This window comes from Kryptolebias marmoratus, linkage group LG17 (assembly GCF_001649575.2).
Source record: "Kryptolebias marmoratus isolate JLee-2015 linkage group LG17, ASM164957v2, whole genome shotgun sequence".
In the NCBI taxonomy this organism is placed as follows: domain Eukaryota; kingdom Metazoa; phylum Chordata; class Actinopteri; order Cyprinodontiformes; family Rivulidae; genus Kryptolebias; species Kryptolebias marmoratus.
The window spans coordinates 13,609,580-13,632,254 of record NC_051446.1 but is presented as its reverse complement, the minus strand read 5'-3'; the positions used below and the strand labels follow the sequence as shown (position 1 = coordinate 13,632,254).

Genomic DNA, 22,675 nt, shown 5'->3' with positions numbered 1-22,675 from the left:
TGAAAGTCTTTCAGGAGAAACGAAACAACCCCTCCACAGACGCATGGCACAAGACAGGAGAACTAACCCTTCAGGACAAGACTCAACTGTTCACCTACAACTCAAGGATGTGGGACACTCTTTTGAGGACAGTAATGTTCATATTTTAGACAAAGAATAGATGATTTGAGAGTGAGGTGAAAGAATCCATTTATGTCAAGTAAGAGAGATCAACTTTAGGGTAGGATCTCACCGGATTCTGAGTGTAAGCAACCAGCGAGCTGTGTGGGCCTGTTTTGAGTGGACAATTTTTGAAAATCATGGCCCTTTATTGTGTGCACAGCTTGCAAAATTGTAGGCCGTTCGCATTAGATTGTTGCCACTTCCTCCTACATAGTACCCATCTCGGCAGCTGCCCCCACGTTTATGATTAAACCAGCTGAAGTACACAATGAAGATGGGCTGATTTGGACCAGTTTTGAATAACTGGCGTGGTTAGACCTGGACATTCAGGTCTGTGGTCTTGGATGTTTTCTGTCATAGGTGTCAAACTACAGCCCCAGCGCTCTATAGTTCATGGAATCTAAACTGCGATGTGTTTGAGATGCCCGCAACAACTATGTGACAATTTTGAGAGGAAGTTTGCCTCACAATTGTTTTGAACATGTTCAAAACTCAAGCTACAGGACTGTGAGCCTTATGAGGAAATCGAGAGCCACCATGAACTTTTTGAGACATTTTGGAGACTATTTCAAATGCCATTCACCAACTGGTTGTCAACAGTTACAGCCCCATGAGATAACGCTCCACTCAGTTGAATGGAGGGGGAGTGCCCACATAAATGCAGCACTTCACTGCAATTTAAAAGCTTGGAACTCTGCCCTTTTCATTTGAATTGAAAAAGCTCCTAAGATGAGAAGCAGAACATCATCTAACAAAAAAAAAGTCCAGCTTCCTTTCCTTTAAACTGTTAGGTATGACTCTATTTACTATAGAAACATGGAGACATTTGTTTGGTAGCTCGGTGGTCAGTGTTGTGGTTATGTAATCCAGTGGATGCAGGTTCAAGCCCAGGTTGGGGCAGGAAGGGCATCTGGCGTGAAACAATTGCCAAATCTTTCCTGCAAAAGGGAGCAGCTGAAACAACAACATGGAGACATTTGTCCAATGTGGCATTACAGTATACCAGGATTCATGTGGTGCATACATCAGATTTGTGGTGCTTGGCCTGTTCAAATCTTAAAGGTACAGTAGTGTCCAATCCTGGTCCCGAGGGCCACTATCCTGCATGTTTTAGTTGTTTCTCTGCTCTTCAGCAGGTCTTAAAGGTCTTTAGAGGCCTGTTATTCACTCAGCCATTCAAATCAGGTGTGTCAAAGCAGAGAAACACCTAAAACATGCAGGCTAGTGCCCCTACAGGACCTGGATTGGACACCACTGACTCAATGCTACATAGGGCCGCAAGCAGAAAAAGCTTGAAACTGTACAGTTAAGGCAATACTTTTTGTCAATTATCAAATAGGTTGTCACAGTTTACAGTCTATGTGTACCAAATCTTTGTTGTATTTGTCTGCAGCTGCATGCCAACTCCTAAAAAAGGTGGCTGAAGCTATTTTTATCTGCCCTTTTAAAGTAATTATTAATTCTCTGTCCCTCATTGTGTCTTTTTGACATATTCACAATACCAGCCAGGGTGGGGTGTTCACCTTAAAGGCCACGTTGTGGACTTTTCAAGGAGATCACATGCTACAAAGCGCATGAGGGAAAAAATAAGCCAAGTTAAAACCTTATTGCTGCAAAAGATTGAGGTCCACATATGTTGAGTACTTCCCTAAAATTAGTTCAAATGTCATCCAATCGTCTAACACTTACAGGAAGACATGGGTTCAAACTTTCTCAGGAAACAAATGATCAGAAACACCACAGCGAAGCATTTCACTTCAGCAAACCAAGTCAGTTTCACTCCAATCAGCACCTGCATTAATGTGACCAGAGTGGCCCATCAGTGAGTCAGACTAACAAGGACCCTAATGAGCCTCTATCGTGAGGAGAGCGAGTTAATTTGCTTGTGAATCCAGCTTACAGAACATCTCAGCCTTAAAAGCTCAAACTTCACACTCTCTGCTTTTTGAATTGAGAAAGCTCCTGGGATGAGAAGCAAAACATCTTCGACTACAGAATAGAAGTCCAGTTGTTTTTGTTTTTATCCTTATTTTGGATTCAGCAAACTATCTTCCCCAGTCGAATAACCCGCGTCTCATTTGGTAGACTACCTGAACTACGCTAGCTCCAAGTGTCAATAAAATATCTTTAATGCAACCCAAGTTCTCTTCTGAAGGAAGTGTCGGAGCGCTTGTTTACTCGCCACTCTGTGAAAGCTGCGCTCCCCTTGCACGTCAAAATCCATCAAGCTGCTGCAAACAACCCCTTCAACAGATCGGTGACACATGGGGTTTCTCCCTCCTCCTCTTTCCCAACAGTCAAGCTTCATCAGGCAACAGAAAACACAGCGCCATCAATAAATAAATAGGAAAGCAGGTGGTACCGAGAGCACATCCATCTACTTCACTGGGGGGACTATTTCTGGATTCTAAGCACTTAGTATTCCCACTTTCAAACTGCCCACTTATGCTTGATAAAAGGTCTGTGATATCAGGGTTGGAATTGAATTGTTGCAAGGAAGAAAAACACATCTGAATTTAAAATGCCCTCAAATTAAAGGCCTAGCCTTCTTTGAAGAATGCATATCGCCCACTGCCTTTCATGCCAGGGTTTTAAACTAAGATCATTTTAAGATGTGAAGGGACAGAGCTGTAGCAATTCTGGTCGATATGAGGTTATGTGCAACCCCATGCAATGTAGTGAGATCTTGGCAGATGCGTTAGCGCTCAGAATATGTGTTAGGATGGACTCTCAGTGGAACCCACAACCATTTCAGCTCAATGTTTGTAAAACTGACTGAGTCCTTTTGGTGTTTGCAAAGGTTGCTTAGCTGTGGCAGCCATCTTAAATTGGGCTGACTCTAAAAGTTGCAGATGTAGACCAAATTATACTAATTTTTTTATTCTTAAAGGTACTTGTTGCACTGTCACAAAGATAAGTTTAAAACCAAAGTAAATATAAGGAGAAACAAAATCTGCTCAGTTTTCTTTCCCTCATATTTATGGTTTGTGAGCAAAAATTGTGAACGGCTGCCACCTACCACGTGGGTTTGTTTGCCTATAGAAAAAGACGAAGGTCAACAATGGAAGAGCTGTTTAGGATGGAGAAGTCCACAGTAATTCAGATGTATTGATACATAGCTACCCTCAGATTTATTGAGCAAAGTTTGCAGATAAAAAGATAGGTCAGGTTGAAATGATAAACTTACTGGTCTAGAAGAAGCAAAATCTGAGTGGTTGAATGTTGAGCTCTGTCTTTGTAGTGCTCCACTGCCCTGCTTGATCTTTGATATTTATGACAGCTGTCTTACTCAATCTTTCTCTTTTCTTTTGTGTTCAGCAGCAGATTCACTCTTTAATTTCTTCTCCTCGATTCTACGCTTGTCTGATTCCGTCAAATTTCTTTATCTAGACAGACTACAGCCAGCCTACTGTAGGTCAGTCATGTGACTCAAGCTTCCGCATGATGTTTATATTCGTTTACCATAACTAGAGAAGTAAATTTACTGTACTCCAATTTTGAAAGAACAGTTAAGCATTTTGGATACATTTGAGCTCTTACTGAAGAAAATGCATAATATTTGACCTTTAAGCACATTTTTTATCGTTATAGTGAAGAAGCAACCAACCCAAATGCTAATGAACTTCTTGAAAAGAAAAAACTTAATTTTGGCACATTAAATAATGTTTAATTTTGACCAGTAAAACACTGTTTAGGATAAAGCTTTGAAAAGCCTGTATTTTTAATTCTTCATAAGCAGACTGGCTGTTCTGTCCTTTGTTAATACTGGTCAAACGAGCTAAAATCACTTTTCCTCAAATTTAAGTAGCATACAAAAGGAGTATTAACCTACTTAAACTGTAATTAAATAATATTCAGCATAAGGCATTATAAAAATAATTTTTTGAGTCAATTTAATTTGAGATTATTATGTTACAGATGTTCTTTTCTTTGCTCAAAAATGATAAAATTACTGGGTGCAATTTCTCTATTTTCCTGGTAAAGATGACTCAAAAGTAATTTATATTGAAGCGAACATGCCTTACCTGCAGTGCATAGACAGGATGAGGGCAGTAGCACCGTCTTTCACATTTCTAAAAGGAGATAAATCCTTTTTTCATGCTGCAAAAATCAAATTGAAGCTTGCACCCCCATTTATATGTGCAGTTGTGGGTGTACCTGTGTGCATGCACTACATCTGCTGGCCTACAGCAGTTCAAGTCCCTCCTATTATTGTGCCAAGGTCAGATGAGTAGGCAACACGGCAGCGAAAGACGGATAAGAATGGTGAAGCGGTTAGATAAATCTGGTTACTGCTTTTTCATTGACTGAAAGCCACCGGGCCAAAAAATATATAAAGATCTGTGTTTGCTGACCAAAAATCCAACTTTATCTGCTGTGTTTCATGTGAAATATTGAACTTCTGAAAAACCTCAGCAAAACCCAACAGTAAGACAAGCCAAGCTTTGTGACACATCGCTGAAAAACAGATCAACTGAAAGCTAAAAACCAATAATACACCTCTGGGGAAATAAAGCCATTACTCACTAAAAAGCTTTTAGACAGCTATTCTGTGTATATAAACTGTGTGCATGTGACAGGATACTGGAGGAAGACCTGCTGACATATTTTTGATGAATGAAACAAAATGCACAACATGGTAACAAAACACTGTCTTAAAAAAATCTTTCTTTTGTTTTTGCAAAGAAATATCAGTAATGGTTTACTTCAAGTTACCAACTAAAATTAGTGACCATAATTATGTCTTTAAAAAAAATAAATCACAAAATCTCGCATTACTCTCATTTCTTTGTTTGTTTACTTTTCAAGCTATCAGTCATGATGATTTTCTGCTGTTTTGGTTTTTATTTGGTACTCAAGTTTCAAGCATTTCCGTTTTTCAGTAATGTGAAAGCTGATTGGTCGCAGCACACAAGAGAGGCGGGTCTATGTTTATTTTCTTGACAGCTAATTGGTCCTTCTTGTGAATTTGGGCTGCTTTACTTTTCCTATTGGAGAAAAACGTCAGTGGCCTCTTGTTTGGTTGGTCAGTTAGGCAGGCGGGAACAGTTTTCCGCAAGTTTGAAAATGTTCAAACAACAGTCGTGATTCCTCGAGGCCACATTAGGGTTTAGTTCAGCAGCAGTTGTCAGGGTTGTTCAGAACTTGTTTTTCATATATATATTTTACGAATTTCCAAATATAAGAAGAATGGCGGAACCACTGAAGGTAACTTTTACTGCGCTCGACAGATAATTGTTAGCTTAGCCTGCTATTTATATCAACGGTTAACGTCTCCAAGCTTTCGTCTCTAACTCCGTTTTTATTGTTCCGACCTTAAACAGCTTAAAAGCAACAGCATGTCTTTGTAAGAGGTAAAAACGAACTGTCTGGTCAAAAACAGCAATGTTCAGTTTGGGTCTTTCATTATTCATCTGCACATGGCAAATATGTGGCTATATTTTTGTCAAAGACAGCTGCATATTTTGCTATCGGTGCATCTTTTTATGCAAACAAAAATGCAGTTAACCCTACTGCGTTCCTCTAGAGTAAAATAAGCTTTAAATTTAATAGGTTAGATTACATGGATTTAATCAGTGACCCGTACTGGTGGAAAAACAAAGAAAAGTGGCAGACAACACTAAACTCTGGCCCTTTGTCTTCAAAGTTCACTTGAAATATATGAATAAAAGGTTAATTTATGATGTTGTGTTGTTCACTTTGGATTTAATATTAAGGCCTTTCCTTAAGCATGAGATTTGTCTTCAAGCTGTTTTTTTTTCACCTAAATAAACTAAATTTTCAATCATTACTGCAAACAGCTGCAGCCAGTGGCATTACAGATGTTCACCTGGTACAAACCCTGAGTTTTTGTTTTTATCCACAATATAAGCTCCTAGTTTATTTCATTGTATGGTGTTGCTGTCAGGCCTTTTTAGAGAACAAGCCGGTGGAAAAGGCAAAGAAAGATCCGAAGCGACTGTCGGTGGAGAGGATCTACCAGAAGAAGACCCAGTTGGAGCACATTTTGCTCAGACCGGACTCCTACATAGGCTCTGTAGAGCCTGTCACTCAGGTCAGAAATCCCTCTAATCGGTTCTGTTTAATATGTCTGCCTGTGTTAAGGTTCTTGAGTCAATCTCACTGAAATCAAGATGAAAATATATGTTTGTTCCACTTCAGTGCTGCAGGATGTTGATTTGGAGAGCCAAGTAAAACGGCATCTTAATAATCAATAATTGCATTTTTTTTTTTCTTAGCAAATGTGGGTGTTTGATGAGGGCATTGGACTGAACTGCCGTGATGTGACTTTTGTGCCCGGTCTTTACAAGATTTTTGACGAGATCCTTGGTAAGCCAAAAACTTTCACAGTATGTAAAATTGTATGTAATGTGGCTCGTCGTTTTTGTTCAAACCTTTGCTTTGTTTTCCTCATAGTAAATGCAGCTGACAATAAGCAGAGGGATAAAAACATGTCCTGCATTAAAGTCAACATTGATGTGTGAGTAGAATATTGTACCTCCAGGTTATATCCAAAAGATACATTGTAACTCTCCCTCCCTCAGTTGTCCTTTGCTTATATATATTCAGATTTTCTGAATCATAAAGTGGCACTTGGTGAAATGTGTCCATTTTTCCTAGTGAAAACAACACCATCAGTGTATGGAACAATGGGAAGGGGATTCCTGTGGTGGAGCACAAGGTGGAGAAGGTCTTTGTGCCCGCTCTCATCTTTGGACAGCTCCTCACTTCCAGTAACTACAACGATGAGCAAAAGAAAGTCACCGGTGAGATATGTCATAATTTAAACAAACTTTACATTATGCTATAATTCATATACTCTGTTAAAGATGATCAGATGAATTGATACAAAACCTCTGTTCTCCTGAAGTTATGTAGACATCCCTGATAAATTTAAAGTCACAAATAGTCTAAAGAAAATAGCAGCCAACTGAGATTCCAACTTGTTTTTTGTTGTTGTTGTCTTTTAGGTGGACGTAATGGATACGGTGCTAAGCTTTGCAATATCTTCAGTACCAAGTTCACCGTGGAGACTGCTTGTAAAGAGTCAAAGAAGGTTTTCAAGCAGGTAGGTTGGAAGATTTGCCTCGCATTTCTTTGGAGGAAAATGTTATTTTTCAGTACGTTTGTGTTTTCCTCAGACTTGGTATGATAACATGGGCAGAACAGGCGACGCTAACATCAAACCTTTTGATGGAGAAGAGTACACTTGCATCACCTTCAGGCCAGACCTGGCCAAGTTTAAGATGAACATCCTGGACAAAGATACGGTGGCTCTGATGACCAGGAGGGCGTACGACGTCGCAGGATCATCCAAGGGGGTCAAGGTGTTCTTCAATGGCAAGAGGCTGCCGGTACGTTCCTGTGCTCCTTCTGTAGAGTTTTACCTGTTATCAGCCAACTTTCTGAAAACATTTCACAGGAGGGAAATTACTTTCTCATTTATATTTAAGTTGAAAGGTTGCCATCTAAGACAGCGTTGAGTTATATACGATATATTAAAATGGGATTTGGGCTGCATCCTTTGAGGTAAGATAAAATTGGACAGCTGCTTGGAAGCGATCCCGGCTCCTCAATATTGCTCGCAATAATAAGAGTGTGTAAGAAATGCAGTGGCAGAGGATAGAAGTTGACTTTTTGATGGAAGATGTTCTGAACTGTAATGCTTACTGCACAGAGAAAATTAGTTGTTTTGTCTATGTACCTTATTGTAGCTTACCCTAAAAAAGTGCTGAAATTCATCACTCGTAATTAAATCTTTCCTGTAGAAATGAGATGTTTTATTGTTGTAATCTGCTCCTTGGAAAAACACATGGTGGCTTCTGTGTTATGACTATGAATAAGGGCAGCAGAGGGTAAAACTACCAGTTTCTGTTTAATTTTAGGTTGTTATTGCAAGGAATCGCACATTTGAAAGCCTAATACTTACCCTAAACGCTTTGTGACCATTTCTGTGGAATAACTGACTATGACTCATTGACATTTAAAATGTATATTTAAAAAAAAAATCATCCTACACATTTTCAGTATTACATTGTTACCAAACTACCTGTTTTCAAATCAGTGCACCTATGGAAGTATTTAATTGTCTGCCAAGGTTTGACCAAAACAGCTAACATAATGTAAAAGTTTGGCCTGAAAGCTGTTGTGTGATATGCATTCCTTGAAGCAATGCTGGGTCTTTTTTAACTAATACATTAGTTCTCAAGATGAATGTTACATACAAATGAACCTAATTAAAATAAGAGACATTGTTGCCTTTCTTTGGTTTTTCTGTAAACATTCTGCTTATGACCACCTCGGGATTGAACCTTGCTTGTCGTGTCTAGGTTTCAGGTTTCCGCAGCTACGTGAACATGTACGTGCAGGACAAGGTGGATGAGTTGGGGGCTCCCCTCACTGTGATCCACGACGTTGTCAACGAGCGCTGGGAGGTCTGCCTCACCTTGAGCGAGAAAGGTTTCCAGCAAGTCAGCTTTGTCAACAGCATTGCTACGACAAAGGTGATAGCTCATTTTGTTTAATGCTTTTGAGCGCTGTATGTGGGTGTTGCGATTTCCTTTCCAAATTACAAATTATTAACTAAAAAAAGTTAAGTTGTTGTTGATTAAAATTATGCCAAATGTAGCTTCTTCTTTTTTTTCTTTTTTTTAATGTCTGATTCTTGGAACACCAATAGAGCAAATTTAGGCTGAACTAAAAGGCCAAACTGTGTTTTCTGTCAGCTAAGTAGAAGTTTGGCTGCTCTCCAGCCACTTTGTGCCTTCGATTAGGATGTACATTTCCTCTATAAATGGGATCTAATGTTTGTTTTTTTGCATCTTAGGGAGGTAGACACATCGACTACGTGGCTGACCAGGTTGTTAGCAAGCTCATCGACGTGGTGAAGAAGAAGAATAAAGCTGGTGTAGCTGTCAAACCTTTCCAGGTAGGTGGAACTATTTTCCCCTTTTGTTCAATTACAAAGTTTGTCAAAGTGCGCGTCTTGTGTTTACTCACATCAGTCTCCTTATAGGTGAAGAACCACATGTGGCTGTTTGTTAATTGCCTGATTGAGAACCCGACCTTTGACTCTCAGACTAAAGAGAACATGACACTGCAGCAGAAGAGCTTTGGGTCCACTTGTCCTCTTAATGACAAGTTCATTAAACAGGTGCTGATTTAGAAAAAAAACAAAGCCACTGTTTTTCTTGAATATACGGATAGTTCACCTTTTTCTAAATATTCATCTTCTTGTCCTTTTCAGGCAACATCTTGTGGGATTGTGGAAAGCATCATGAACTGGGTGAAGTTCAAGGCTCAGTCTCAGCTCAACAAGAAATGCTCGTCTGTGAAGCACACAAAAATCAAAGGTGTGCCAAAGCTGGATGATGCTAACGATGCAGGTACTGTATACCTCAACGCTGTTGCGTTTTAGTTGTCTATTATATAAGAGCATTGCGGAGATGCATGTGAGCTTCAGGCGTCCGTTTTTAACCATGTTTTCTGACAGGTGGGAAGAACTCTATTGGCTGCACGCTGATCCTCACTGAGGGAGACTCGGCCAAGACGCTTGCCGTGTCTGGGCTGGGGGTGGTCGGAAGGGACCGTTACGGCGTGTTCCCCCTCAGGGGAAAAATGCTCAACGTCCGGGAGGCCTCGCACAAACAGGTTAACCCGAGCTACATCCTTCTTAAGGCTTTAGATGACACTGATTTCCTGCTGCTGCTCCATGTGTGGAGGGCACAGGTGCTATTATTATGGTGTTATTATGATTTCTAAGAGCTAGATGAACGAGGACCAACACAGTAATTCAATGGTTTATTCATAAAGCCATACCTCGCTTCATCTATTTGTATTCTAGCAAAAAAGGCGAGAGAATTGATAAATTATGTCCTTGTTTTTCTCAGATTATGGAAAACGCCGAAATCAACAACATCATCAAGATCCTCGGCCTTCAGTACAAGAAGAACTACAGTGACCCGGATTCCCTCAAAAGTCTGCGCTATGGCAAGATCATGATCATGACAGATCAGGTGTTTGATCATTTTGAATTTGTTCCTCCATAATTCAGTATACTCACAATCCAGTGGAAAGGCCTCGTGCACAGCATATAGAGAAGATCTAGGACCTGTTTCTGCAGTTATACTACATATATGCAGCAGCCTATAAGTGCATTAATTGTCCTAATTATTGTTGCTCCTGTTCTTATGACTGGACTGTATATTTATTGTGACAGGATCAAGATGGCTCCCACATTAAGGGATTGCTGATCAACTTCATCCACCACAACTGGCCGTCACTCCTCCGCCATAACTTTCTGGAAGAGTTCATTACACCCATCATCAAGGTAAACGTACTCAGTGAAAGTCTTGTTCTGGTTTGGATTAAATATTTAATCTTGTCTGATTGTCAGCTCAACCACAAAGTTACATTTAGTGCAGACCTATTTGAGAGAGCTGCAAGTAATGTGAAAAAAGGGACGATTTCCATCTGCTGGAGAAGTGCAGATTTCTCTTAATGGACTCCCAAAAATAAGACCTCTACTACCACCTAGTGTCAAAACTTAGGAGTGCTTTTTCTAGTCTCATTTTAAAATGTTTGGTTTTTATAATTAACTTTTTTTATGATTTTCACTCTTTTAATGTTGTGTTAATGTCTAATTCTTTTTGAAAAGATGTTCATACAGGTTTTGTTTCCCTTCCTTTAGGTATCTTTCAAGAAAACACAGATGTCTTTCTACAGTATCCCTGAATTTGAAGCATGGAAGATCAGCCAGGCCAACCACAAATCCTGGAAAATCAAATACTACAAAGGTTTGTTACAAACCCCTGTGTGGTAGTAAAACATGGACAAGTAAGCTACCCATCATACATTGTTAATGTCACGAATGGATGATTTCTATGTGCATTTAAACTGTACTGCTGTACTTGTGCTGCACGTTTTGCCCACCCAGGTTTGGGAACCAGCACATCGCAGGAAGCCAAGGAGTACTTCACTGATATGAAGAGACACAGGATCCCATTCAAGTACTCTGGGCCTCAGGACGATGAAGCTATCACCCTTGTAAGATCTTGATCCTTCCTTAAATGTGTCAGAGTTTCTGACCGCAGTATTCTATTTATTTTGGCTCTTCCATTTGATTGGGAGTTTTATTTGTCATTCTTGTGTTGCATGTAGGCCTTTAGCAAAAAGAAAGTGGAGGAGAGAAAAGAGTGGCTCACAAACTTCATGAACGACAGGCGCCAGCGCAGGGAGCACAACCTTCCAGAGGTCGTACCCTCTGTTCCAAATACAAAGCTTCGTGTGACTTCATTTTTGTTTTCGGTTTTATATGACTGCATATCTTTTGTTGTTTGTTTACAGGATTACCTGTATGGCCAGTCAACCAAGTTCCTGTCCTACAATGACTTTGTCAACAAGGAGCTTGTGCTTTTCTCCAACTCTGACAATGAGAGGTCCCTTCCCTGCTTGGTGGATGGTGTGTGAAATCCTTAAAAGGAGAAAAGCCAACCCTTAACGAATGCACTATTAGGCCTGACAGGTGGTTTAACATGTTGATCTGCTCTGTGTGTGTGTGTGTTTAAGGTTTGAAACCGGGTCAGCGGAAGGTGCTGTTCTGTTGCTTCAAGAGGAATGACAAGCGTGAAGTGAAAGTTGCTCAGCTGGCTGGCTCAGTGGCTGAGATGTCGGCATACCACCATGGGGAGGTGAGATGAACTGTTTGGTGTGCCGATAATGCCATGGGCCTGTCACAAATAAATCCTATTTGAGATGATTATAACAAGTTCTGAAATATTGTCATAATAGGCTTTAATCACCTTGACATCAATATTTTTAAATGATTAAAGAAATAATGTTTAATGAGTAGCTCTACATAGTTCTTGCACTTTGACAGTTTTGCTCTAAGTTAATAGGACCTAAAAGACAATTAAATCATTGTATTGGAGATACGTACCTTAACATTTGGGTAGTTGCATCTTGATGGCCTTTTTAAGGCAGTATTATGGATAAAAGTTAGTCACATGGCAGACGTGTTGAAGTTCTGAGGATTGGGTGATAAGCAATCAGTGGACTTGGCAAAAGTGATGTTGAATTTGCAGGAATAATAAAGAGTAGTGATCAAAGTCACATATGTCTTTTAGTATTAACAATAGATGCAGATTCAGTGTCTCATGTATGATATGTGGTTTATTGGAGTTCTTTTCAATTTTTCAGATGTCCCTAATGATGACGATCATCGGTTTAGCCCAGAACTTTGTGGGAAGCAACAACTTGAACCTGCTGCAGCCTCTGGGACAGTTTGGGACCAGGCTCCATGGCGGGAAAGACTCTGCCAGCCCTCGATACATCTTCACCATGCTCAGGTGAGCAAGCGCTTTACAGGTTGGCACACCTCCGAAGGCTGTATTAGGTTTTTTCATAGTGGCTCTAACTTCTTCCAATTTTTTTTTTTTTTTTTTTTTTTTACACGTTCAGCCCGTTGGCCCGCCTCGTTTTTCCAGCAATGGACGACAACCTGCTCAAATACAACTTTGATGATAATCAGCGCGTGGAGCCCGAGTGGTACATTCCCATCATCCCCACTGTGCTGGTGAACGGCGCCGAAGGTATCGGCACAGGCTGGGCCAGCAGGATCCCAAACTTTGATATCAGAGAGATCATCAGCAACATCCACCTTATGCTGAACGGCGAGGAACCTCTGCCCATGGTGAGGAACAGGGAGTGGGGTTCTGAAATACCCTCTTTTGTGGTAGCTAATAATTGATAAATTAACTTTTTTTTTTTTCTTATAGCTCCCTAATTACAAAGGCTTCAAAGGCACAATCGAGCAGGTGATGGACAACCAGTATATAAATAGTGGAGAGGTGGCCATCCTTGATTCAACAACCATTGAGATCTCTGAATTGCCTGTCAAATCGTGGACACAGGTTAGTCTTCAAGGGGTGATATTAAAGACATTTATAAACAAAAGTGCATTTTAATCACCCAGTCACTCACTCTAAATTAATTCAGTTGTTTCATTTTTTTTTTTTTAATATATAGATTTACAAATAGCTTTAAGTACTTCTAAATGTTTGTTGTAGGCGTACAAGGAGAACGTGTTGGAGGCGATGCTGAATGGGTCAGAGAAAGTTCCTCCTCTGATCACGGACTACAAAGAGTATCACACTGACACCACAGTGAGATTTGTGGTCAAGATGACTGCAGAGAAGCTGAGGGAGGTGGAGGCTGCTGGCCTCCATAAAGTGTTCAAACTGCAGAACTCCCTCACCTGCAACTCTATGGTAATGCCTCTAACGTGTTCACAACAAGAAGGGAAATGTTGCCTTATGCAATCGGACAAAATTATTTATGAAAAGCTGTCTGCAAGCAATCTATAACATTAGTGTTTCTTCTGAATTCCCACCCCCCCAGGTTCTGTTTGACCACGTGGGCAGCTTGAAAAAGTACGAGTCTGTGCAGGATATCCTCAAAGACTTCTTTGAGTTAAGGATGAAGTACTACGTTCTGAGAAAGGACTGGCTGCTCGGCATGCTCGGGGCAGAAAGCGCCAAGCTGTCGAACCAGGCCCGCTTCATCCTGGAGAAAATTCAGGGAACCCTGGTCATCGGTTAGTAGCTAGTTTTGAGTTTGAGCAGCAAAAGGAAGAAAGAAAAAAAAGCATTTTTAACATTGTCTTTAACGACAGTTTAGAGTGCCATTTTATCTGTAACAATCTCCAAAATCATCCTTTACAAAAAAAATAACTCAAACTGTGTCAATTTGTAGAAAACAAGCCCAAAAAGGAACTCATTCGGATGCTTGAAGAAATGGGCTACGACTCGGACCCTGTTAAAGCTTGGAAACAGGCTCAGGATAAGGTCGGGCGTCCTTAAACTAATAATGTTCAGGTCCAAGACGCTGAACCAGTTCAAAATTCTAACCTTTTTGTTTATTCCTTTAGAACGAGGAGGAGGTGGAGGATGCAGAGGAGGAAGAAAGAGAAAAAGAGGACAGCCGCGGGCCTGACTACAACTACCTGCTGAGCATGCCCATGTGGTTCTTGACCAAAGAGAAGAAAGACGAGCTGTGCAAACAGCGGGATGCAAAGGTGACAGTTTTTTGCTTCTCATGTGATGCAGTTTTATGGAATGACAACAGATCTATTTCTGACCCAAATTCTGGCCTTTAGTTAACAGAACTGAACACCTTGAAGAAAAAGGCTCCAGCAGATCTGTGGAAGGAAGACCTTGCTGCCTTTTCAGATGAGCTGGAGGTATTGGCTCTTTCACTCTACACCTCCATTATGTGCAGTGGTTGGATTCGTAGAAAAGGTTCCATTTGAAGCTTTAGCCGTTTTAATTTTAATTCTGACTTCTTGTCTTTTTTTTTTCCGTGTGTGTAGCGTGTTGAGGCAAAAGAAAAGGAGGCTGATACGTTGCCTGTAAAGGGAGCTGGGAAAGGCAAAGCTGTGAAGGTGAAACAGGAGACTCTGCCCACACCACAGGGCCGCCGAGTGGTTCCTCGCGTCACCAGCACAATGAAAGCTGAAGCTAACAGGAAGGCCGGTCTGAAGAAAGGAGAAGGCAAGAGAAGCAGGAAACCTAAGGTAAACAGTTTTATCTGGAATCAAACAAGCCCCTCGAGCCCAGCAGAAATATTAGAAACCATTAGAAACTAAGCCGACTTCATTTCAGGATGGAAGTCTGGTGATGAAAATGGAGTTTGGCGAGGATGAGGAGAACATGGAGCCAGACGAGGAAACCGGTTTGTCCGTAAGACTGAGCAAGAAAGCCAAAACCGAGGCCAAAGAGAAAGGTGAGAGGGGCTCTTGAGCAGATGGGGAATTCATTTTAGAAATGTATACATTCAACACTGGTGCAGGAGTGGTTGTAGAGTTTTACTCCAAACTTGGAAATGTCACTGCTTTTACCAAGTTTATCTTCTTGACTTGTTTTGTCTCTCAAATGTGCTTGTTGGAAGATTTTTAGTTGTAGTAGCTGAAAGTTAAAAAAAAAACAACTTAAGGTAATGGGTTTTAAACTATGTAAGAAGACAGCATGATGTAAATGACCTGCTCAGTCGTCTACAAGCCATATCTAATAATTGACATACACCTCCATTTTTACAAACGGACTTCTGAATTTGCATCTCATCTTGAGCTGGTAAAAGAGCGGAAACCTAACATGACGTAATGCACAGTTCTGAATTTCTCTTTCCGTACTGATTTCCAAAATAAGCACTGAGTTTTCCTCATGATTGGGAATGGAAACTTCCTTTGGTGATAGTGGCTGCTCCATAGAAACAGGCTTTTCTGGTTATATGAAGAGTAGAGTGGGACGGGAAGAACAAGTTTTGATTGGATTTGATTTTCACCAAATACAGTTTAAAATTGAAGATTTATTTATGTGGTTAAAATGGGGATAGATACTATAAATGTAATTTAAAAGAGCAGAGTTGTAATTCTGGTTTAACATCTGGAAAAAGACCTAATACTTTCAGGATGAAAAGTTTTATTACAAGTAATCAATACTAGTGGTTTCATCGTAATGATGAAGGGAAGAAGGGAAATGATGCAGATGTCAGAAAGGCAGAGATGAACTAGAACCAAAAAGATAAAGTAACCCACCAGCTAACAGGTTAATATCTGGGCTGCAGATATTAAATGTTTTCATACACACCAAACTACATTCTGTCCAAATCTCCCAACACAAACGACCGCACTGACATTCAGAATGAGTTGTGCGGCATAATCCAGCAAACAGTCAGCAACCGTGAGCAGAAATGTTTTTTTGTGTTGGCACTTTGATCGATCTGTTAAAATACTGACTCCAGTGACTTAAAAACTACTTGTTTTCTAGCCGTTTCAAAGTCTGGCAAGCAGGCTACTCTGCAGTTCAAGCCCCTTGCCAAGAAGTCGAAGAAGAACGCGTGGTCAGACGACGAGTTTGAGAGTTTGTCCAACAGCGACTCGGAGGCAGAGGAAGTGGTTTGCCCCAGGGAGCGAAAAGAACGTCAAACTAAAGGTGAATCTCCTCCACGGTGTATTCCTCTATGCCTGGTGGCAAATTCGTGCATTATACAGTATATGTGAGTGAGTCGTCTGTTGTCATAATGGTGCCGGTCACTTGGCACGTGAGCAATCTGAGTGTTCGTCATACGCAGATAAGAAGACAAGAAGCTGTTTCCTGTGTTTAATTAGCTGTGATTGCAGGAACTGTTTGTTCCTCGCTTAGCACGACTAATCAACGTGTCTCTCTTTAGTTTGTTTAAAACGCTTTATAAAAGGCAAATTTACTGAAAGCTGTTTTTGTTTTTAAATATTTTTAAGCCTCGGTTAAGTACAGCCTGTCGGACAGCGAAGAAGAGTTTGGCGACTGGGGGAAGAAAAAGAAAGCGGTTCTCAGTGATGATGATGACACAAGCTTTGCCTTAGAGGGCAACGCCATGTCTGACAGTGACGGGAACTCTCCAGCCCTGCCGCCCAAAGCTCCAGAACCTAAGTCAGTACAAGCCCATGAGCTAGAAAAAGGGTTTGTAGTTTGTTTGTTTTTTTTTTTTTTCCCATTTTTATTTTTCCTAAACGTGCCTTCAATTTTGTCATTTCCGTACAGGAAAAAAGTGGCGCAGAGCAAAACTGTCAAGCAAACTGTAACCAAGTCGAGCTGTAAGTATTTGTTCTGGACCAGTAGCATTATGAGCTCAGTGAACATTTAATTATTTTGCCTTTGTGAAACTGTACAGCCCCGTCTGACGATTCTGCACCCAAGGCTCCAGCTCAACGTAAAACCAAACAGGCTGCGCCAAAGAAAGCTGCTGCTGCAAAGAAACCAGCTGCTTCCAAAAAGAAGGCAGCAGGTAGTAGTCATTTTGTTTGACCTCAGTAGACTTAACTCGTACATGTACTACAGACTCATGTTCGTATGCACTGAAATTATGGGGAAATTGTTGCAAGTTGCAGGGCAAGTAATTCCAGAGGCTGTACATGGGATAAATATCATTCACAAGATACTTAGAGACTTTTATATTTTTATTAGCCTTCATTTTTCCATCATTTATGATTTGTTTTTTCCCCAGATGTGAAGCAGCCATCTATCTTGGATGCCCTCTCCAAGTCCAAACCTGCATCCAACACCGCTGCCAAAAAGGTGCCTTCATTCGACTCCAGCGACTCCGAGGGGGACGGGAAAGTTCCGGCTTCAAAGGTGAAACCCGCTTTGAAAAGGAAACAAGCGATCAGCGACGAGTCGGACAGCAGTTCGGACAACCTCATGTCACGGCTCAAGGCCAAAACAACTGCTGGGAACAAGGTCGGTGTGCGCCAGGTCTTCATTTGTGTGTTATAGTTGCGTTCATTTAACACCTAATTATGATGTCTGTTGCAGAAAACCAAGAACTGGGACGATGACGACAGCTTCCAGGTTTCAGGCAAAGAAACAGCAGCAGCGGCTGCCGCAGCACCGCGGAACAAACCCTCACGTTCACGGAAGCCTACCACCTACGTCCTAAACTTGGACTCAGATGAAGACTTTTAAATGTTTCTCTGACCTTTTGTCCACATTTTCAGATTTTGTCACATAGTGTGCAGGTGCTTCAGTGGAGCACACGTTCAGTGTGCTCTGTGTAATTAACCCGATATCACTTTTATTAACAGTTTAAAGCAATTTCAGAGCTCCAGTTTGCTTTTGCGTTGCTTTAGGGACAAAAACAAATTCAGCTTCTTTTTTTTTTAAAGAATTAAAAGGAGGTTTATTGCTGAAAACTGTTCTTCACAAGTTTTAGTCCAAAAAGAAATCCACAAGTTTTTTATGTGATGTTTGTAACCCTGTTTTTTAAGTGTTGTATATATTTCAGTGGCTTTTTGTGTTCTTTTAAAAAAAATAAAGTTTCTGTTGGTGTTTGAATTGAACTTATATCTGAGCTGCATGTCCTTCCCGACAGGTGTTTCAGCTTTTTGAAGGGAGGGAGGAGCCTCGCGGCGACAGGTGAAGATAGTTTCATGTGTTTTGTAATCATTATGTTGCATTGAGCAGGCTCAGACAAGGAAAAAAAAAACTTAACCAACTGCATGACTCATGCCATTCAATAGGTGCCTCTGGTTCTCAACGGCTCCATAAATTAATTTTATTTAGGCTTCATGCGGGACACATGTTCTTGAGTTTTCCGCTGGGATCAGGGAAACTGGTGGCACGACTGAAAACAAATCCTTCCTGCCATTTAGGAAACCCTTTGAAACGCCTATTAGGGAGCTGCCTTTCTTTGATAAACATGGCCCCTGCCTGCGACTCTGAATGCAGATTAAGGCGGAGAAGGAATTTCCTCAACTGGAACCGCCCTCCCAATTATAAGGCCCGAGAAAAGTCAACCCCACGCCACTCGGAAAGGAATCATGAGCGTGTAGCTATGATGGCTTTCGTTTTGGTTTTCTCAAACCTTCCCTTGTGTTCGCTCCAGGTTTTTTGAGGCTTTTCAGAGATATTTTGTGTTGACGCAAGCGGGGAAAGAAGGTGTCAGGCTGGACCTGTTTTCATCAGGTATTGCGACATTTTGCCTCCGAAAACATTTTCACGAGAATCATCTTGTAGGTAAAAAAAAAAATAAAGAAATCATTGTGCTTGTAAAGTTTGTACAAGATATATGCATATGCATGAATATACTGCATTTACCAGATTTTTTAAATTCTTGAACCTCAATTAAGTTTCAGCACATTTGATTTCAGCTGTTGGTTTTCAACACTTCACTTGAAAACAACACTATTCCAAAAAGTGTTTTTAGAAAGTCAGTTTTATTGTTAAAGCTTGCTTGGCAGTTTTTCTAAAATTTTCCTTTTGGTTTCAGGTAAACACTAAGGAAGAGATGAACCCTTAAAGCAGCCTTTGACCCCTCACTTTAAGTGGTTTCATTTCAGGAGCTATAAATTGCATTGCACGTTCTAGTTTCTGTTTAAATCCGAGGCAGTTTTTGCTCCGGGAGGAAGAAGGTGAACGCGTCTTCAGGTTTCCACCAAGTCGTTCCAGACACTGCTGCAGCCATGGGTGAATGGGGCTTCCTCGGTGACCTTTTCGGCAGCCTCCAGGCCCATTCGCCGATGCTCGGCCGCTTCTGGCTCCTGCTCATGCTCGTGTTTCGGATCCTGATCCTGGGCACCGTGGCCAGTGACCTGTTTGAGGATGAACAGGAGGAGTTTGCCTGCAACACTCTCCAGCCGGGCTGCAAGCAGGTGTGTTACGACATGGCGTTCCCCATCTCCCAGTACAGGTTCTGGGTGTTTCACATAGTCCTCATCGCGACGCCATCCATGCTCTTCCTTATGTACGCACAACATCATCACAACAAGAAAACCAGCCGCTCAAAAGGCAGCCAGTGTAGCACTCGGGAATACAGAGAGGACCGCCATTTTAGGAGGCTGTACATCGTGAATGTGATCTTTCGGATAGTGGCCGAGGTGGGCTTCTTAGTGGGCCAGTGGCAGCTCTATGGCTTCAAGGTGGAAGCGCAGTTCCCCTGTAGCCGCTTTCCCTGCCCCTACACAGTGGACTGCTTCACCTCTCGTCCTGCGGAGAAAACGGTCTTCCTCTGCTTCTACTTTGTCATAGGGGTGATATCAGGGGTTTCCAGCTGCATTGAACTTTTCCACAGCTCCATAAAGTGGTTTTGCACCAGGCGGCGTCCCCACGACCTGGAGGACTCCTGCACCTGCCAGAACCTCCACAACCTCCAACACGACGGGTTCGACAAGAAACCAGGAGGAAAGACGGCATTGGACTGCTCTGCCGGTTGCGGGAAGCTAAAGGGAGGGTCGTTGAGAGGCACCAGGAAAGCGACCAGCATCACCCGCAAGTACAAGGGTGGCAAATATGTGAGCACCAAAACACTCATGGTGTGAAAGGCCCTCCATTTTTAACCTGAAACTGACTGACTTTTGGAACATCTGTGCGTCATTTCTCGAAATTAGCCACCGTTTAAGGGAGTTTCACTGGTGGGAGACATAATAAGGAAATGCTTGGAGCAAGATAAGGAAATGAGCAAAAAAACTGATAAGGAAAAATCATGTCTTGCTGTTCTGATGAATCATTACTGACAATACAGAAGATCTCAGGAATATTTTTATTTTGTTTTTTTTTTTGTCAGGGAGCTGGCTGGGCCGGCACCCGTACTAATGAAAAGCAGCTTTAATTGTGGTTTAAAACCATGATGTGAAGATTTATGAATGAAAGTGTATTTCTTTTATAGCAAAAATCAACATATATGTATATATATATATAAAGAACTGTGACATTTCTGTAAATATGCTCATTTTTGTCAGCCGCTTAGCATAGTGCTGACTGAAAAGGCGGCAACTTCTTAGATAATCGAATCATGCGATTCTTGTGCATCTCTACTTGGCTGCCGTTGTGAATTAGAGAAGCGATAAATAGTGTGAATGAACATCCAAGAGACAAACAAGATTTGTTGCTTTTTTCATTGACGGCGATTGCACAACTGAACGCCACCTCCAAATGTTTAGATCAGGTCTTCAGTTACTTACTCACTGAACCATTTGTCATTTTGCAGGTTTAGCCACATGTCTGTATACATTTTCTTTAAATTGATTATTTTAGCTTGTGGCTATTCACTGAATAATTGCTGAAAAGTGAGAGTTAGGTTGACATAGGCTTAGTTTTAGCATCTACACAAAAAGGTTGATATAACAAATGAGGTACACTTTAAAAGTGGTGGGGTGAGGGGGCACACAGTGGTTGAATTAAACCACTAAAGAAACCTTTATTCATATTAAGATTATATCATTATCTGTATTTTCTGCCTTAAACCCGTTCCCAAACCCACAGCTGAGATAAATCTGGATTAGACTCAGAATAAATGTTGCTCAGCTAGCCTGATCAGGAGAATTAAGTGGATTTACTTTAAGATTTTAGAAATATTGAAATCTAATTTGTGATAAAAAGCACCTTGTTGCAGTGTGGAGTTGTGGGAAATGCTTGTGAATGCCTTGAACACTACAGACTGTGATTCTTTGTGGACGTTTTAACGTAAAACGCTGAATTAACCGGCGCAGACGTTTAACTGAAGCCTTTAAGTTGATGATATGTCTTTTTAAAAAATTGTACTGTTAAATAGTCGGACTGAATAAAGCACGCGCACACACACATGCAAACTCTTTGAAGTGCCTTTCATTTGCCATCCTCCCATGGTCTGTTTGTGGGGAAGAATGTTGCAACAGATTGCAAACTGTCAGAAAGAAACCCGGCAGCATTGTTGCACAATCTTGCAAATGAAGTAAAACAACAAAACAAACTAAAAATAATAAATAAAATGAAATAAAAAACTGTTTTGTTCATACCGACTGTGGAACTTCTGTTTTCCCATTGAAATCATGTTAAATGTAATGATTAAATTGGCTTTTTTATGGCTGCAAATCCACTTTTCACTTTCAGTATTAGCCAGGCTGACTGGGTTGTTGAACTCCTCTGCTCTTCAATTATATGTTCCCCACAAACATTTTATTGTGGAGGTAAAAAATGTATGATACGCTACATGAACTTAAGTGCCCGGCAACAAATGATTAAGCAGCTTTTTTTTTTTATCTTTAAGCACTGGTTTCTGTTCAGGAGCTGCTCTTATCATGTTTATCTGAATAGTTTAGCCACACGAACATGTGACGTGAGTGATACTAGTCAGCCCAGTCTACCCGCATGAGATTATTAACAAAAAGTTAGAATTTATAGTTTAAAGGCTGATTTTCCTATTATTTTTTCCCTTGTGTTATTATCATTTTAACATCTTTCTTTAGGCCCAATTGTCTGCTGTCAGATGTACAGACTTCTCAAGACTGATAATACATTTAAGAAAATATGTTTTAAATTGGTGCAGAATAATCATTCCTAAGAGCTTAAAATGAAGGCAAAACAGCCTACAGTTTTTTACAGAATTTGGGAGTTTCAGTCTTAACTTGAGCAAACTAAACCACGAAACGGAGGAGATGGGCATAATGCACCCCCGACTCTCTTCCCCCACCCCCACAGTTGGTTTTAAAACAAATCACACCCTGATATATGCAAGCGAAACTCTCCACGTGTCGATCTTGTTGGTCCAGGAGACCAACAGGTGGAGGGTTTCGGTCAGAAAAAGTGAGAACGACCCAAACGATTCTCAAGAAGAAGAAGCATTGCATATAAGGGTTACACATGTTCACAAAACTGAAAGAAAAAAAAACGTTTTTTGAGTTTGTGCTATTGTGCCACCTCATTTAATTAATTTTCCAACGTCTAAGTCATAAAGCATTGTTTTGTGGTTTATAATCATGCCAAGACTTGGGGAACAAAAAGCCCTACGGCAAAAAGAACTTGTTCTACTGCAAGACCTCATTATTTTTTTTTTCTTGCTCTGAGGAATTTCCTGACCATGTTTACTGTGTCTGACTGCTGCTTTGTCTAGGTAAAGTTTATTGTACTGATAGACGCAGAACCAAATCTGCTGCAAGAACTCCCAAACACCATCACTGGATATCTTCTGGCAGCAGTGAGTCCTGGAAGTGCACAAGTCTATAATC

At 40.9% G+C, this 22,675-nt stretch overlaps 2 protein-coding genes across 4 annotated transcripts; both read left to right on the top strand.

Annotated features, from left to right (window-relative positions):
* Positions 1-5,219: 5,219 nt before the first annotated feature.
* On the top strand, positions 5,220-18,034 carry top2a (DNA topoisomerase II alpha). Of its 2 annotated transcripts, none has more exons than XM_017418603.3 (35): positions 5,220-5,370; positions 6,071-6,217; positions 6,402-6,492; positions 6,580-6,643; positions 6,784-6,929; positions 7,134-7,231; positions 7,305-7,517; positions 8,493-8,666; positions 8,990-9,091; positions 9,179-9,316; positions 9,410-9,548; positions 9,656-9,813; positions 10,053-10,178; positions 10,382-10,492; positions 10,853-10,958; positions 11,099-11,208; positions 11,323-11,415; positions 11,509-11,623; positions 11,731-11,852; positions 12,361-12,509; positions 12,622-12,853; positions 12,939-13,073; positions 13,230-13,430; positions 13,561-13,756; positions 13,915-14,006; positions 14,090-14,236; positions 14,318-14,401; positions 14,531-14,734; positions 14,823-14,943; positions 15,987-16,151; positions 16,457-16,658; positions 16,740-16,792; positions 16,870-16,983; positions 17,203-17,435; positions 17,511-18,034. In XM_017418603.3, the coding sequence occupies exons 1-35, from the start codon at positions 5,353-5,355 to the stop codon at positions 17,658-17,660; spliced, it is 4,749 nt and encodes a 1,582-aa protein (XP_017274092.1). In that variant the 5' UTR covers positions 5,220-5,352; the 3' UTR covers positions 17,661-18,034. The 2 variants fall into 2 exon arrangements, with proteins under 2 accessions (XP_017274092.1, XP_017274093.1); XM_017418604.1 differs by having other exon boundaries at positions 5,353-5,370; positions 16,457-16,628; positions 17,511-17,660.
* Positions 18,035-18,261: 227 nt separating this feature from the next.
* Positions 18,262-21,459, top strand: LOC108237145 (gap junction delta-3 protein). Of its 2 annotated transcripts, none has more exons than XM_017418371.3 (2): positions 18,262-18,659; positions 18,964-21,459. In XM_017418371.3, exon 2 carries the CDS (start codon positions 19,157-19,159, stop codon positions 20,009-20,011), a length of 855 nt encoding a protein of 284 aa, XP_017273860.1. In that variant the 5' UTR covers positions 18,262-18,659; positions 18,964-19,156; the 3' UTR covers positions 20,012-21,459. The 2 variants fall into 2 exon arrangements, with proteins under 2 accessions (XP_017273860.1, XP_024862154.1); XM_025006386.2 differs by having other exon boundaries at positions 18,262-18,710.
* The last annotated feature ends 1,216 nt before the right edge of the window (positions 21,460-22,675 follow it).

Excerpts from the sequence above, each read along its gene's own strand:
- top2a (XM_017418603.3), top strand. Across the intron at positions 10,959-11,098 it reads GAAAATCAAATACTACAAAG|GTTTGGGAACCAGCACATCG; the intron begins GTTTGTTACAAA and ends TTGCCCACCCAG. Across the intron at positions 11,416-11,508 it reads GGGAGCACAACCTTCCAGAG|GATTACCTGTATGGCCAGTC; the intron begins GTCGTACCCTCT and ends GTTTGTTTACAG.
- LOC108237145 (XM_017418371.3), top strand. The coding sequence starts at position 19,157 with ATGGGTGAATGGGGCTTCCTCGGTGACCTTTTCGGCAGCCTCCAGGCC.